We start from the raw sequence: 18,331 nt of genomic DNA on the forward strand, positions 1-18,331 counted from the left end.
ATTCAACCCTAATCGCCACCCACTAAATTAACCCACCCCACAAAACCAAACCTAACCCAGACCCAAACCCTAACCCAAACCCGACCTAAAACACCCAAACGTCTAACCCAAACCCAAACCCCTAACCCAGACCCAACCTAAAACATCCAAACCCCTAACCTAGACCCGACCGAACCGTAACCAAACCAACCTTCTCTTACCAACCTAACCCACCCCACCCTAACCCTAACCCTTGGCCCTGGTGGCACCCACCACCACCTCCCTCGACCCACCCTTAAACTGACTCTAAAACCACCAACGAGCCACCAGAACCCAAATTTTTTTAAAAAAAAAAAACTTTAAAACAAAAGAAAGAACATTAAAACATCAAAACATACCTTTAATTATGAAATTAGCTTCGAATTTCACCAAATTTAGGTTAATAAGGCTTAACTCGACAATAAAAACTCTCGAATTTAACCTTAAAAACCGTATAAAATAAAAAACGTAGCACAATTGGCGCGGCAAAGGGATTTATATGGGTGGCAGCGGCGTGAGACGACAGCAGTCGTTGGTGAGATGACGGAGAAAGATGAGGGAGAAGGAGAGAGAAAGAGGAGGGAGAAGGAGAGGAAAGAAGAGAAAGAAACATCAGAGGGAGAAGGAGAGAGAAAGAGGAGGGAAAAGGAGAAAGGAGAGAGAATGAAAAGGGGGAAGTGAAAAAAAACGGCTGAGGGTGAAATATAAAAGGGGGGCTGAATATTAGGGTTTGAAATTTTTTTTTTAAAAATATATTCCGACGGAATATTTCGTCGGAAATTTCCAACGGATTTTAATTCCGTCGGAAAATTACATTTTCGACGGAAAATTCCGTCGGAAAGCCCATATATTCCGACAGATTTATATTCCGTCGGAAAATTTCCGACGGATTTCCGACGTAAATGTCCTATGGAATAAAAATCCGTCGGAATTTCCTATGTTTCTGACGGAATTAGGTGTCCGTCGGAACCAATCCGTCGGAAATAGTCCTATTTCTAGTAGTGAAACCTGAGTACTGGCAGCCATTCTCACAAGATTACAACCGTCGCGTAATCCCATCCTTCGTACATTATGAAACTGTTTACAAAATCATAAGTGCGGTGGACATGTAAAAAAAATAAGAATTATGACAATTGAGTTTGCTTCGTACATTATGAAACTGTTTACAAAACCATAAGTGCGGTGGACATGTAAAAAAAATAAGAATTATGACAATTGAGTTTGCTTAAACATTACCTATGTAACAAGTCGAGTTAATAGACACACCAAATCTGAAGATATGGTCCTTCAATTGATATCAAAGGAGAGCCAAATCAGCTAAATCAGCTAACAAACAACACAATAAAAACATGTACAAAATAATTAGCAAGGTTACCTACCAATTTAATGAACCGACATCACGAGCAGAAATAACATGACAGAGGTGAGGTTCTTCAGCACATGGCAATTGAGTATTGGAATTGCTTGGATTTGAAGACACAAGGCCTGCTTCAGAGGTCGATCGACAACAACGTTTATTCCATTTTACTTGATTTGGAATTGAGTTCTTTGGAGCACCACGCCTCCGCCTCGTGTATAGTCATAGCCGAGAGGTTGAACAAACTCATGAACAAAACCCTAACATGGATATAAACAATATACAACTCCATTATTATAACCAGAATAAAGGTGGAACAATATAAAAACTAGGTCACAAACAATCATTAATATACCTCAGTCATAGACGAAGGGCCATTACTATCCCTAGCATCCTTGGGATGATTCTCGCCATATGTTACATCTAAACTCTATAACAATTAACACACATAATCACAATTCATTATTGTTAACACAACCATAGTAATCCTTTAACTGAAATTGTACACTAACCCCTAACTTTCCATAATCACCTCCGCTTGCAAACCGATCACGCTTAATAGCAACACCAATCTTGTTCATGTTCCACACCTTAAATCTAGGAAATTCACCCCATTGCACAGGAAACTGGTTTAACTTGTCAAGATAAAATACCTATCACAACCATCAAATATGAAATATCAATAAAAATTGCATCAGAACAAAACAAAACATAAATTAGCTTGTTTTGAAATTTTAATTACATACCGCAGCAAATATTGTACAACCACCACATCCGCCGGCTACACTAGTGGAGTAAAAACGCCGTGCAAAACGGGAAACACTCTCCATCAACTTATTCAACACCAACTCACACCAATTGTAACAGGAAGCATTCATTGCACAGGTAATAGCAGGAAACAAATCACAAGCCAACCTTGGAGACTGTGTTGGACATAACACCATTTCAAGTGATAACAACAAGAATAATGTCTTAAATTCCTCCTCCTCACGTGCCTCCCATTTTCCCTCCACCCGTTCCATAATCTTGGAATTCACAGGTATGCCTATAGATGTATAAACCCTTCCGACAAACTTCTTTGACCTAGTCTTAGATGGTTGACCATATTTTTTCCTGGATGCTAATAACCTTATCATGCAACATAGGTGACATCGATTTACTAGTGGGGACAGTTATGCCCCCATTAGGAATGCCTAATACCCAATGCACTTGGTTAGCAGCTAGCCTAAATTGTTTGCCATCCGGAGCAATAAGCACCTTATTCACAGGATCAATACGAGTCATTATCCAATACCCTAACTGTCGAGGCAAGTGTATGTTAGTTGGAATAGTCAATAACCCACCTAACCCTATTTCATTAACCCAATGAGTTCTTCTCTCATCGAATGTGTGGCATATTCTAGAAAAGGTCACAATACGGCAGTTCATATTTGGAGGCTGCAATTCAAATGGGAGCGAACACAAAATTATAACAAACACACTCATTTATACAAATGCATTTGATCTTCAAAATAGCATAAAACATACTCATCAATATAGTGACACATACCCTACCAAACAATTCCCCTTGCTTCTTGATTACCTCACCCTTTCTCTTAACTTGACCGCCTAGGCTAATAAGATTATCCTTCACAAAAACAACATAATTAAGATAATAAATTGAATATTTCAATACAATACAATGCTCCTTATAAATCCTTACCACAAAAAGTTCAATTGGTAGTACTTTCCCCCATAGATCTGCTAATCCATTTTTGCCCTGTTAACATTATAATTGACCGATTATGTACAAAGTTCCTACACTGCTAAATTGATCAAAGTCAATACAACAGAAATTTATTTCTAATTTACCTTTGATGACATCCCTCTTCCATGTTTGACAGAGCACATTATCTCCAATAATTGAGAAAAAACTTACTGCAAACACTTATATATGGCATCCATATTTGACATAGCACATTATCAATCGGTATTATCAATCAACGTGCAGCATTGAATAAAGGCAACAATTTAAACATAAAAAGTATAATTGTTTATCAACAAGTTGTCCAAGTTGAATCAACATGCAGCTAAGGGCAAAATTGAATACAAAACAGTTCAATATGGAATTAAAAGGGCAAAATTGAATACAAAACATTTCAATATGGAATTAAACCACATAATAGCATAACACATACTTACAATGTTACGAATTGAACAATCAGTTCCGACAGAACTCGATCAATTCCGACAGAACTCGATCAATTCCGACTGAAGTCGATCAATTCCGACATACAGAACTCAGCTCAGTCGACGATACTCAGATCATCCACTCAGCCGACGATACTCAGATCATCCACTCAAGTTGTCGTAATTCGCCCATTCGAACTCAGAATTTCGCCTTCTCTCTCTCCTAGGGCTTGGCTTCGTTTAACAGTCGTTAGTGAGTGTGCTTGACCGTTAGTCAAACTTTAGAAGTCAATCTCCTCTATTATTGCCGTGAACTTATGTAATTACAAGTTCAGCCCTGCACTTCATTTTTCATGACATTTTTACCCCTGTGAGAAACATTATTTGTTTCGCACGGAGCTGAACTTGTATTTCGGGCTTTATTATTTAGTCAATAAATAGACCCTTTTAAAGCCTTTGAAGTAGGAAACAAAAAGGAATTTCACTTTTGAGTAGGGTAAGAAAAAGAACCTTTTTTATGTTGTGGGAGGGGGTGCTTTATTATACTACCTCCGTTTCAAGTTTTTTGCAACTTTTGCCAAAAACATCTGCTACACATTTATTGCAACTTTCCAACTTTTTCCATTTTTAGTAAGTTTTTTTAAATGAAATGACATATATACCCTTACTTAGAATTTAATAACCCCAATTAGAATTTAAACCGTAAACTTATGAAATTACTAATCTAACATCTATACTTAGTATTCTATACTTATTAGTATTTAAAAACTCAAACCAAAAAGACATGTGTCCTCATCCTATTACACTTCTCCATCTTCTTTTCCAAGCCAATGTGCCACATGTCATCTTATATGTTTAATTTTTTTTTTATTACAATATCTTTCTTCACTCTTTCATTAAACCTTTCATCTTCATCTCCCCTCTTCAATTCAACCTTTTCCTTTTCTTATTTAATTTTAGTTCCCCTCACCTTCTTTTTTACACAGCTTCATTGTGAATCAAAGTCTAAAAAGATAAATTTCTTTAATCATGGTTTTTGTTACACATTACACCCATACTAATTTATTGATATTTTCTCACTCATCTCTCAATACAATTATCTATGAACAACCCGTACATTGCACGGGACAGAAGGTTCCCACCAAATCTAATTCTTTATTCCAATTCCCAACTAACTCATTAATTCATCAAGCCTTCAATTGTTATTTCCAGAAATTGAACCCTAATTCTACTTGTTCTTCATCTTCCTTGTTTCTCTCTCTTCGTTTCCTTGTTTCTCTCTCTTCAAAAACGAGCAGATCTTCCTTGTTTCTCTCTCTTCAAAAAACAGCAGATCTTCCTTGTTCACTCAGTCACTCTTTCTCTCTCGAGCCTCCTTGTTCATCCGTTTCTCTGGAAAAATTGAGTAGATCTGCGTGTTTGAGTCCCACAAAAATGATAGATTACGAGCCTCTTGCATATGCTATTTTCGCAAGGATGAAAAGGAGGTTGAGTTGCTTGATGCTATATACGATGCGCTGGAAGATGGGTTTTTGTGGGCTAGAAGATACTACAATTCTGGGAAGTTCGGTGATGTTTTGAGCGAAAATTCCCTCACCGCTGTGGGTAAAGTTCTCAGATCTATTGATGCTGAAGAAGAGGAGAAGAGAAAAAAAAGAGGGTTTTGGAAGAAACGATACCCACGAGCAGTGAAAGGGCGAAAAAACAAAGATCTGATGTAGAGGATGAGGGGGAAAATGAGGGGAAAAATGACCCTGTTGCTGCTTTGAATGAGGGAAAAATGACCCTGTTGCTGCTTTGAATGAGGGGGGAAATGATCCCAGTGCTGCTGCTCCGAAAGAGGGGTTAATTGACCCTCCATTGGTGACGATTTCTGAATCCCTTTTTTATATTGATTATGTTTTACCGTAATTGTTAATTGTTAGGGCATTGTGAAATTGAGTCCCTGGTTATATGTTAATTGTTGGTTACATTGAGAAGGAGATTTGTATGTGCTTGATTGGTTGCCAGTAACAGTAGTTGCTGGCCAGGGGGTGTGAATTTTGTTGTTGATATGATTTTGTGGACTCAGTTTGTTATTGCTTTTGTGTTTAACATTAATTTTGTTGCTTTGGTGATTGAGTTTGTTGTTGCTTTGGTGAATGAGTTTGTTGTTGCTTTTGGTATTGTTACTTCCTGTGCGTTGTGAGCACATACGTGCTTTGTGTTCTAATGGGAAGTGTTAAATTTTGGTTGTAATGGGCAACAACGGCGAATTTTATACATACGTGCTTGGTGATTGAATTTTGGTTGTAATGGTTAATTTATACATACGTGCTTGGTGGTTGAATTTAGGTTGTATAATGGGAAGTGCTTAACCAAAATTCGACTTTTTTTTAAGTTGATTGTATAATGGGAAGTGTTAAATTATGTAACGAAGAAAAAAAAAGTGTTAATTGTTGAGTTGAATAATGTTACAACTGCAATTAATTTTGTAGAATCTTGATACATAATTGTCATACTATTTGATTTTAAGCTGATTAATAATAATGAATTAATTAATGGTAATGAAATGGTGCTAATTGTTTTTGCTTGCATTGATTGGTAAAGAATTGGGTGGTTTCAATTTTGACGGCGAAATTGGATTGAGGAAATTATTGTTCATCTAATGTTTTGTAGCTTGTGATCCGATTGTTAGGGTTATAATAGATGTAATTATTAATAGACTCTTAATAGTTAAATTTTGGGTTGTAATGGTTAATTACTTAATTGACTTGGTTAATTAGATCTTGGTTTCATTGGGATTATGTTCGCGCTTCAATGATTTGTTCATTCGTCTTTGTATGAATCACGATTGCTATGTCCTTGAATGCCTGATCAGTTGATCATTAGCAATGGTTTACAAGTTGCAACACTTGTAAGGTGTACGAGTCAATGACCTCAATGTGTGTTTGCCGTCTAGTTTTGCTTGCTTGAACAAGCTAAAGATCAGTTCAAAGCTCACTTCCACGATCTCGTCAATCCGATCTTGTATTACATTTGTTCAGTCTCTAGTCTTGTCTTTACTCTATTTGATCTTGAGGAAGTTTACTATGACTTGTTTTTGTTCATCCTCTAGCTGGGATTTAACAGTTAGTTACTTAAGAGAGGGGATCAAATAAGTATGATTTTGTTGCACAAAGGCTTGTGAGTTTACTGTATTGATCTTGCCTTAAAATCCTTACAATCTCAGCTTCTTGGTGGAATAAGCAGTTGCTATTCTTGTAGTGATCAAGATTTAACATTTTAAGCTTGTAATTGAACATAACAATCATTCTAATGCAACATCTGTAATAAAACATGCTAATTTGTGTCAAGTATTCGATATAACTTGTATCCATTTACAGAATAATTGTTTAGTTATGACTCTTATAAGTAGGCACAATATACTTTGAGTACCTTTTAATCACTAATACAATCCAATTTTATTCTGAAATGGCCAAATCCCAACCGATTATGTAGTGTAATCGGAAACTATTGGTGTGAATTTTGTTGTTGATATGATTTAGTGAACTCAGTTTGTTGTTGCTTGGGTGATTGAGTTTGTTGTTGCTTCTGGTATTATTACTCCCTGTGCTTTGTGCTTTGTAAGCACATACGTGCTTTAATTTGTGAGTCCCTGTTGGGGTTATGGTGGTTGATGGATGATGACAATACTAAATGTTTGTATTTGGTCTCGATGAAAAGTCTTTGAGGGACCATGTCTTAAACATGCTAAGTGAGTCCCTTTGTTGTGGTCTGTTTTTGCAACATAGAGTCCCTAAGATCTCAATGATTCAATTTGAGAGATCATTCTTGTTACTAAATCTAAATGATGAGGGGACTCATCTGTTCTTGAAATGTCTTGTTTGATTTGCTCCAATTTTAACATTGTTGAGGTAACAAATAGGATTTCATTTCTCGTGATTAAATTGTAATCTCTCTGATGGATTTAAGATGTCACTCAAGATTGATTCAATATGCACATAAACCTGTAAACCGTTTTCTTATGATTAGAATGTGCTAGAATGTCATTCATGTTCAAATTCAAAATGCTCTTTTTCATTACATAACATTCAATTAGCACAAATGACACAATTATCTGACCATGGCTATCACTAAGTGACTAACTGCACTTAAGATTCAAAACATATCCAAACCACTAAAAAAAAAAAAAACAAAAAAAACATAGATGAACAAAATGACATAATTATCTGACCATGGATATTACTACATGACTGACTGCCTTTTAGATTGATTACATAATATCCAAACCACTTAAAAAAAAAAAAAAAAAAAAAACAGAAGCACAAAATACCTTTGTTTACACACATAACCAAATCATATTTGAGTCCCTCTCGTATGCTTAAGCAAAAAATGGTTATGTGTGGCAGTCTTTGCTTGGTCGGTTCTTGCTTAAATGCTTAATCAGCATCCACTTCTTAGTTTGTTTCCTCTGGATCTGCTACTATTAGCCTCTCATTAAGGTACTTCACAACTTCCTCCACTAACTCTTTCTCCACCTCCAAATTATCAGGCAACAATCCCAAATTTTCAAGTCTTTTTTTGCCTTTATGAGGAGGGGGTAGTTGTTACCTCCTTGTTTTCCTAGTATCTCAATCATACAAGCCTGTAAAGTCAACCAACTGTTTCTGTTTACGTGAGGTTCAAACCACTCATATGCCTCTTCAACCCTTTCTATTAACTTAGTTAGGTTTTTTGGGAATGAATGATATTGGATGGATTGAATCGCGTTGAATAAGCCCAAATCTAGCACATTCAGGTCTGGGGATTGAGGAGGTTGATGTATGAATTGTATGTTGAATCCATCTTGAGTACACGCTGCAACAAACTCTTCATCTTTTGGTATTTGATGGGGTTTGGCGTTGTCCCACTGGATGAAGATGTTTTTGTCCATATCTGCTGGCCATTTTTGCTTGATTGTTGGTATGACTTTGTTGATAAGCATGTCCCTAATAACTTCCCTGTTAACATTCTGCAATGCCTTTGGTTCCAAAGTTCCTTTCTTCCTGTTCTTGCTTTTTTTTTTTTTTTTTTTTTTTTTTTTTTTTTTTTTGCTGTTTGATAGTAAACAAAGGGAAAAATCCCGTACTTACCATCATGTGTTATCACCCCATTATGGTTGTATATTGGCCTTGAAATCAAACCCATGAACATAGCCTTGATCTTATACCTTCTAGACACTTGGCATCTATATGGATTATCCTCTGTGGGAAGCAAGTAGAACCTTCTTGTCTCGCGGCATAAATAAAACCACTTTTCATCTATGTGTACTACATGTTGCATGTCATCAAAAGTTGGATTCGATACTGGGGTAGTAGGAGGGTTGATGTGTGACAAAACCCACTTCAATCTTGCTATCTTGTGGGCTTCTGTTAAAGCTGGTTTGTTGTTGCTCATGTCGTGGCATCTCAGCTTACCCCTCTTTTTCAGCCTTTGAATGGTGACATGGCTGATCTTTAAGTACCCAACGTAGCTTCTTTCAGTTGTCCGCAAGTGGAGGGGAACTAACTGCAACCATTCATCAGAGTACTCTTTTGGTTTTGGCCCGGTTTTGCCAATTGCCTTTGAACTGACATCAACCACCCCCCTATTTTGTCTTTGCTTGCATACATCATCCCAAAGTCTTGTTATTGTACTCTTGTGAACATCACACTCTCTGAAAAGTGATAATTTGAGGCCCCTTGGTAGCTTTCCATCTTGTTGCATTGCTAACATAGTGTCAATTAATGCCCTTTTTTTGTGGAGCTTTAAATGTGGTTTGCGTCTCTTGTTTAGTGGACTATGTTGTTCTTCATTTTCTGAGTGAATGATATGCTCCTCTTCCATTAAAATTCGCTCCAAATTGTAAAATTCCTCATCAAACATGTCTGCCATGTTGTGGTTTTTTTTTTTTTTTTTTTTTTTTGGTTTTTTTGTTCTTTTCTTTCTTTAAATTTCAGTTTGAATGAGAGTAGAAGAAGAATTTTTTGGCTGCTAGAAGATTGTACACTGCTAGGACTTCATTATTATTATGTAGTGTACTGTGATTTTTTTTTTTAAGCTCTAGTAGTAGTGGATAAACATTAATTTTGAACCTTGGTAATTGTAGTTGTATAAATAGGGTATGACTTTGTGGGTAAAATTTAAAGTTAGCCATGCAAAAAAAAAACTGGCAGTTCCTTATTTTTTGGTTGAAAATTTCAATACAATGCTTTTGGGGGGAAACTTTTACCCCCAAAAAGTTGGCAGATTTTATAAAGTTAATTTAACAAACTGGGACCCACATTCTCTCTCATACTTCTTAATCACATGCCCTCTCTTTACTTAATCTCCATTTCTCATATTTTGACTAGGAGTCCATGTCGACTCCAAAATTGCAAAAAACTTGAAACGGAGGTAGTATCATTTGAGTACAATGGCATTATTAAGATCATAAACAATTTTGATTCCATGGTTCATGTATGATTCTTATTTAAACTGATGTAAATAAAAAATAAACATAGAATATTTCAAGTTCAAGAGTATTCTTGATTCTGTCTCATCTTTTCGCTCTCCTTCAGCCTTTTGTGTTTGAGATGTTTCTTACTTTGGTAGTGGCAATGTTTCTTGATTTCCTTGCAGGTATACCTCTTGGTGCATTCTTGTGAAATGAAAGTCAAAGAAAACAATGCCAAGATACAGAAAGCTTGTGGGGAAAGTCAGGTGCAAGATTTTTCTGGATATCCATGCAGGGACTTAAATGAAGAAGTTCCAGTTAGTTTACCCATTGATGGAGATGATAGGGAAAATGTAAATAAGGGTAAGCTTGATATAAATTTAGATGAGCAAATAGAAGATACCGAATGCCAAAATATCGATCTTGGACATGAGCAAATGGAACAAGGAGTGATTTCCTGTGACAAACATCCAGGGGCCATTTGGGATGTCTTTCGATGGGAGGATGTTCCAAAGCTAACTCAATATCTTAGATCCCATTAGGAGGAATTCGGAATGTCCAATACGGTAAACAATGATCTTTTGAGAAATCACTAGCTATAAAAACTTTTTTCTGATCCTAATATTCCTAATTTCTGGAATCTTAGGTTACTAGCCCTCTCTATAGTGAAGCAGTGTATCTCAATGATCACCATAAACGAAAGTTGATCGAGGAAGTCGGTAAGTTGCTGGTTCATTGAGGAATCCTGTAATTGAGGTTTTTGTTTCTGACTTCTTTGTATGTCTTTAACCTAAACATAATTGAGAACTGCCGTCAATGGCATTGAATCTTTGTTGTTTCCCATCCAATAGGTTGTTATTTGTCTCATTGTGGTACTTTATAGTTTGAACCATGTTTTGGCTTCCACCAGCCTCTTTTTATAGTTAAGTTTCATGCTTTTGAGATGTGCGTAGGACTGAGAACATCATTCATTTAGGAAAATCTGCCCATATTGTAATCACTCATCAGGGATTGGTCTTCATTTGTGTAAAAGTTAGATCCAGTCGGCTCAGAGTTTTGATAGAAAATTTCATTTAGATCTAGTCGGCTCAGGATGTTGATAGAAAATTTTGATACCCAGTGTGAAGTTCAGATTATTTCTGGTGTCAGGCACTCAGGCTGTCCATCTAGCTTCTTTCTGTGATCATTTTCACGCAGTTCTTCCTAGATTGGCCCTTGTTGTATGCGTGATTGTGGCTCCTATATTTGTTTCTGCTTGATTTTTTTAGTGGACTTGTGATATCCTTTACTGTATCTTCTTGTATTCTCCATCATTTTTCTTATAGATTGCTAGATTTATATGAAATCCTTGGGTTCCAATTAATATTCAAATGATCTATCTATATTTCTACTCTAATGTAAACCATATGTGGCTTTCTTGAATTGAGTAACTTGTGGTCAATCTCATGCTCTTACAATAGCCTCCCCTCCCTCTTGCTGCAACCCATAACAACATTTTTTGCTACTTGCTTTTCTCTCTAGCTCAATGGTTCATAGGTTTATTTCACCTCTGTTGTTTTCGTACCTATGCCTTTTCTTAATTTCTTTTATTTCTCATGCTGTTCATTTGTTATGAGAGAATCTTTACTTATGTGCCTGGGTGTGATGGTGATTATGTTTTACCACTATGACAGGGCAAAAAAGAAATTTTGTGTTCTCTAGTCATTATACAACTGTACTTGTGGAACATATCTTTACGATATTCTGACCATAGCATGATTTACACAAATTCTCGATAATTTGGTGAACTAGTTAGGATGCAAATAAATAACTTGGTTAATAACATCTTTTTAGGGGTTGAACCATGGTCATTTGAACAACACTTAGGCCAAGCCGTGTTTGTACCTGCTGGATGTCCATTCCAAGTTAGAAATCTTCAGGTGAGTTCATTTGAATACTTTGGTACTAGTGGGAGATGCTGTGGTCATGTCAATACCTAATTTCATTCTTTCTTGCTGTTTATTTTGGACCTGATAAGTTGCTAGTTTCTACCTTTATCATGCTGGTATTTGCCTCATTGTTTATGGTTGATTTCTGTTTCCTTTTATTTTATTTTATTTTTTTTAGAACAATGGTTGATTTTTGTATCCTGGTCCTGTCTTAAGCTACTTTTGTCAATGTGATTTATTTGACAATAATATCTGTCAAGTATGGATACTTGCTTATGCTTAAATGGAACATAATCCGATTTGTCTGCATTATCACTTGTCTTTTGTTTAAGCCTGTAGCAGCTTATGTCGTGTCTATACGTGTTTTCTTTAGCCTATAGCCAGACTTTATGTCCAAGACTTTTTATTTGGGAAGAGCAATGAAGTATATTTTAGAGTTAAATTTCATTAGGTGCTTATCATATTCCCCTTTCATGTCCATGAAAATTCAAACTATCTGTTTATGCTGCTATGCTTTAGTAACAGAATGATATTACACAGATTAGCAAATAATAAGTCCTAATAATCAGCAGAGGTGTATGAGTTCCAATGTTTGACCTTTTTTTTTTTTTTTTTTTTTTTTTGACTTCCAATACTTGTGAGTTGCAAGATGATTTTGAGTTGTTATACTGACTGTGGGATGTTTGTGGTATTCATTTGGTGACTTTGCAGTCCACAGCTCAGTTGGGTCTCGATTTCTTGTCACCTGAGAGCTTAGAGCAGGCAGTGAAACTGGCAGAAGAAATTCGCTGTCTTTCAAATGATCATGCAACAAAGCTACAAATGGTAGAGGTAAAATATTCTTGATTTAGTTGCGAATAAATTTTGCTGTTATGTAATTGACTAGTAAGCCACTCTATGTCAGTGAAGGTTTCTGACTTGCATCTTCTTGTGCTCTCTGGTTGGAAAGATATCTCTATATGCAGCTAGTTCTGCAATCAAAGAGGTGCAGAAGCTGGTTCTTGACCCAAAGTAAGCGGGATCCTTAAAATTAAATTATATCGTGCTCTATTTTTTAATCTAGAAAGTGATTGCAACTGCGGTGAATTCATGTGGATAATTTACCTGTGACTCTGAAAGTAGCCATGCATGCTTTGTCTATGTTTAATTCAGAGCATGTGTGTAATTTACTAATTTGAACATAATTAGTTGTTATTTTGCTGCAGGCTTGGCCTGGAGCTTGTGTTTGAGGATCGTAATCTGACTGCAGTGGCTTCAGAGAATCCGGAGAGAATGAAAAAACAAAGGCAAGCTGTCTGTGCATGAACAAATGTATATTCACATCTTGGTAACTTGTGCTTCTTTCTGTTTGTATACATTCCAATTTAATTTGGTTATTGGTTTTTTTTTTTTTTTTTTTTTTTTTTTTTTTTTTTTTTTTTTTTTTTTTTTTTCCTTGGATTAGTATGAACTGGCTGTTCCTTTTTAAATGTTTGAATGGGGAAGAAAAGAAAAGTGCATGCACAAAGTGAATTTATAGTCCCTGCATGACACAGAGGGTTTATACCTGTGTATAACCTATCCCAAAAAATGAATTTCAGCTATACCTGTTACTCTTTGTGTTCAGAAAAAAAAAAAAAATCATCCATCCATGGTATCAGAGAGCAAAGTTTGACTATTTTTACCCCTTTTTATAACAAGTATACATAAATTTTCAAGAGAAAAATTTTCGTATACACCCAGTTTACAATAATATTTTTGTACATCAAAGAATTCTAGGATAACATTTGGGGTACCTTTTATCCGTCTTTGGAATCTGACATGATTTTAATGTAAATAGGCCATGGGATAAGTTTACAAGGTTAATATAATTACTTTCACTCACTTAGATTTGATTTTCAATCCTAAAATAGAGCGACTTCATCAATAGAACATATTTAATTTTTATTTATATCAGGGTAACCTTTACTTGTATTGGGGTAACTTTTGATCATTTTCAGGAAACTTTATATCCAAAGTATTTAATGTACATTGGATTTTTAAAAAAGTTTGTATTGGAAATATATCCAATAATAACATGCCTAAATTACTCATCATATTAATTCTCAACAAAGTAAAGGTAAAAAATGGCAAACTTTGGCCGGCAAGACGGTAGAAATTTTTTCTTTATATATATATATATATATATATATATATATATATATATATATATATATATATATATATATATACTTTGTATAACTTTATTAGATTACCTCAAGTTTAAGATTTTTCAACTCTTTTTATATTATTTTGGAAAAATTAGAAATAATAATCCCAACTTTCATCAATTTGGGAATACTCCCAACTTTGGATTATACTGGAATAATCCTAACTTTGGGGGGTCTTCTTTTTCTTCAATCCCTAATCGGTCAACAAAAGTCAATGACATTATATCAGGTCACTTGACACGTGTCAAACCCTGATTGGTTCAAAAATTAAAAAAATAAAAAATCAGAAAAACCCAGCAACCTCCTCTCCACCACCGTCCCACCCTAACCTCCGCCACCACTCCCTCGCCGACTGTCGATCTTCGCACGCCGAAGCACCACTCTTCCCATGCCGGACCGTCACTATCCCCCTTCCCCGAAATCCCCTCTAACCCCCTCTTGAAACCACCACAAAAAACCCCTAAAAACTTCACCACGAAACACCAACGGCTAGGGTTTTTGATGGTGGAGGAAGGGTGTTTGGGGGTTTTCGGGAGTTGGGGTGAGTTTTATAGAGAGTTTCGAGTTGTGATGGTGGCTGGAAAAGGAATTTTGAGTGGTGGTGGCGGCTGGAAAACGAGTAATTTCGAGTGGTGGTGGCGGCTGGAAAACGAGTAATTTCGAGTGGTGGTTGCTGGCGGTAAAAGAGGGGGGAAGGTTGTTCGCATCACCGGCGTTGGGGGAGGGGGGAAATCGGCGTTGGGGGAGGGGAGGAACCGGCGCAGGGGAAGGGAGAGTAGCACAGCCGCCGCCGGCAAGATTCGGGTGGCCGGATTCTGGGTTGGCCGGTGTTTTTGTTTTTTTTTTAAAAAAAATTTTGTTTGTTTTTTTTTTTTTTTGTTTTTATATTTTTAAACCAATTATCTCGTGACACATGTCACTTTTTTTAAAAAATAAATAAATAAGTAACCCATTCAACCGGTAACCGGTATTTGGGATTGAAGAAAAAGAAGACCCCTAAAGTTCGGATTATTCCAGTGTAATCTAAAGTTGGGATTATTCTATCAAAATTGATGAAAGTTGGGATTATTATTTCTAATTTTTCCTATAATTTTTCTTCAAATATATTGAGACTTATATGCGGTGTGTAAAATTTCATGTGCAAAACCATAATCCTATAAACAGTATATGTTATATTATAAAGATTAAAAATAGATGCTTTATTATAAAGATTAAAAATAGAATGTACTTTCTTAGATACACCCAGGCATGTACCCGTGGGTGTATAGCCTAGTATCCATTAAAAGAAAACTGTAAAACCCTTCCTGCTTAATTGTATAAACAAGGGAAGAAAGTATGGACTCCTGGTTCTGCTCTTGCACTCATGTCTGTAATTGCTAAAAATTTAATATATCTGAAGTTTGAGCCATAAGATTGTTTACAAATTTTTCCGTACAGCATAACTCGTGATGTACTGCTTCACAAGTATGTTAATTGACATGGGTTTTTATGGCTGTCTTTAGAAGAATTGCTTACACTGGGACATTGGGTAAATGAAAATTGTGGAAGCTAATATGTTAACGTGTTAGCTTCTAACATGTTTTAAAAGGGTCAATTCTTGAATGGATCCTCATTTTAGACATTTAGCAGAATGATGTTTTGCATGATTATTGCCCTTTTTTTAATTTAAGATAGATTGAAAATAAAATTCACTAGGTTCCTTTTTCCTTCTCAAATTTATGACTATCGTGAGAGAATGCTGAAGGGCAGCACTGTGGCATTGCTTATCAGGATACCAGGATACATATGTATTAAATACCATATAAAATCCTTAGTAAAGCCTAGCAAAATGATTCTGAATTCTGTACACTTCGTCTTTCATACTCCGTAGTACCTTCTTGTCTGACTGTAAATGTAGCTAGATAAGTTTCTTAAACCACATGAATTTGTTACTTGATCTTTGGTTCTTTATTGTACATACACATGCTTCCATGCATATGTTATGAAGTTAGACTAAACGAGGCAGCAATTTTGTAGAAGTCTTCTTTCACTTTTTGCCATGCTGATTCTGGAGCTTGTGCGTTGAGTGTGTATAACCTTCCATTTTGGGCACAACATACAGTCACATTATGGCGCTGAAACGAGGAGCTTTCAACCCTAAATTCTAATTCATAATAATTTACGTCTTTCAGATAATCGCCTCTCAGGTTTGATCTCAGCAATGTAGCCTTCACATCTGGACGGCGTGTGGGAGCAGTTATTGTCTGATAACAGCTTCTCCTACCTCTTTTGGTCCTCTAAATGCTTCGATCCTGTGAAAAAAATACGATTCAAAAACCAAAATAGTTCCTTATTGGTGTAGAGGTGCTATTGTGCTAATATAACTCACTTTGAATTTTGTTTATTTGACTAAAAAATTCAAATGTTCCTATTACAGTAAATGTTGAACTGTTGATTGTTACAGCTAACATCAGAGAAATCAGTTGTAGTAGTTTAAGATAGGTGAAGGATCAAAAAACATAGTTGATGATGCGCTAAGATCAGCATGGGTACATGTACGGCTTGTGCCATTGGTTTACAATGTGCTTTAGATATATTTTGTTTAACTAGTGTGTTTTCTTTATCCTTAGTACTGAGTCGCTAGAGTGTAGAGTACCTCAGGGGTGGAGGATTGAGACTAATAGACCATGCTTCAAACTTAATTACCTGAAATCTGGAGACTGGTGAAACAATGACGCTGACGGTAAGCTCACCAGTCGAGCCAGGAGGACCAAAGGCGACGACTGGTTCATTCACATTCCTTTTGCTACGTTTATCAGAATTGAGTGGAGGGGGATCGAGTGACCTCTCCTGTTCTGCCCGTTCTGCTGCTCGATAGAATAATGTTTGGTCCGCCACCCATTTAGCTGGATAGATGAACTCTGTATTTGTCCAGAAATAAACATTCAACATTTAAATTCATGCTCTATAGTGGCTTCAAATAATATATAGATTGCATGTATGATATGAACTTGCTAACCAAATCCTTCATCTGGCTGAATGCAGCGACTATATCCTCCTGTTGGATAAAGAACATCTAGCTTGAGATTACGCCCTGTATCCGGTGAAAGTCCGAGGAGGAAGCTTGTGATCCCCCCGAAATTAGCACCAATAGCTACAAAAGAGGCTGACCCAATTCCTATCACAAGCCGTCGTTGAAATGTCGATGCGAGTGGTGCAAATTGCTCGGCAGGTGAATACTGGGTGCCCCTCCCTTTCTTGTCACCGGATGATTGAGTAAGATATATTCGGTTCCGGTTGGATGGTATTGTAAGGTAATGGTAGGGTTGCTGTAATGCCATTCTAACTTCTAAGATCTCTATGACTGGAATGTGTATTGAGTTCTGATGAAAATGATGCAACAAATCGCATGGAGAAAGTGCGAAAAAGCTACACATACATTGAATGTATGTGGCTCCTACATACATTGTGACATTGTAGCATTTTATTGATTCTTTTAAAGGGGCCCAAAATCCACTAGTTTCAATTTTCATTCAAATTTGAATAAAAATTCAAAGGTTTGAATTTCAAATTAATTGTCATTTCCAATGCAAGTAATTTAATACTTTTTTTGTACAAAATAAATAAATAAATAAATAAATAATCATTTATACAACACTCGATGAACAGCACAAAGGCAAAAGGCCGATGACATTCCTTATGATCTTATTTTCTGGTGATTTCTCATCCAAGACGTCGTGTTGTTTAAGTTAGCACTTAAAGGGAAACCTGCTGCTATCATTTCATGTTTATTGCACGAATTATGATCCTAGAGATACTAAGTAGACTCTTAGCAAGGTCCCATATTTGAAACACCATACCTAATTGTTTTTTTTTAGGTTCATAAGGAGTCGCATAACTGGTGCTGTTAACGCGACTTAATCCAAATACCTTACCAATTAAACTATGCTCGCAGCCCGATCATACCTACTGTAACCCAGTGATGTCAATAGTTAGATTAAGATATGCTATTTTGTTAATACTACAAGAATGCCAAGAACTAACATCAAACTAGAAGAAAGAGAGAAATCAGAAGTTTAGCTAAAATTTCAATGTCATGATAGGTCAGGTCCCGTGTGTGTGCTCTTTATCACAATCCTAAAGAGGCGGGCTGGCTTTTCAATCAATCTCCGGCCGCTCAGTGCCGCTATTGGTGCGAGTTGTCTCCTTATTAAGGTTTTGCGGTTTAATTGACTTATTCTTCCTCCATTAATCG

General features: G+C 36.3%; 1 protein-coding gene across 9 annotated transcripts; it reads left to right on the plus strand.

The window, feature by feature from the left end:
* The first annotated feature begins 4,755 nt into the window (after nt 1-4,755).
* LOC145605568 (E3 ubiquitin-protein ligase JMJ24-like) lies at nt 4,756-17,647 on the plus strand. Of its 9 annotated transcripts, none has more exons than XR_014105099.1 (7): nt 4,756-5,407; nt 10,166-10,343; nt 11,814-11,899; nt 12,620-12,739; nt 12,858-12,919; nt 13,097-13,235; nt 17,122-17,647. XR_014105099.1 is itself a non-coding variant. In XM_081661643.1 (7 exons), the coding sequence occupies exons 2-6, from the start codon at nt 10,193-10,195 to the stop codon at nt 13,149-13,151; spliced, it is 474 nt and encodes a 157-aa protein (XP_081517769.1). In that variant the 5' UTR covers nt 4,756-5,407; nt 10,166-10,192; the 3' UTR covers nt 13,152-13,194; nt 17,122-17,647. The 9 variants fall into 9 exon arrangements, 7 of the variants coding, with proteins under 7 accessions (XP_081517769.1, XP_081517767.1, XP_081517765.1 ...); XR_014105098.1 differs by having other exon boundaries at nt 13,097-13,219; XM_081661643.1 differs by having other exon boundaries at nt 13,097-13,194.
* The last annotated feature ends 684 nt before the right edge of the window (nt 17,648-18,331 follow it).

The sequence above is a fragment of the Chenopodium album genome, chromosome 22 (assembly GCF_948465745.1).
Source record: "Chenopodium album chromosome 22, dcCheAlbu1.1, whole genome shotgun sequence".
Classification (NCBI taxonomy): domain Eukaryota; kingdom Viridiplantae; phylum Streptophyta; class Magnoliopsida; order Caryophyllales; family Amaranthaceae; genus Chenopodium; species Chenopodium album.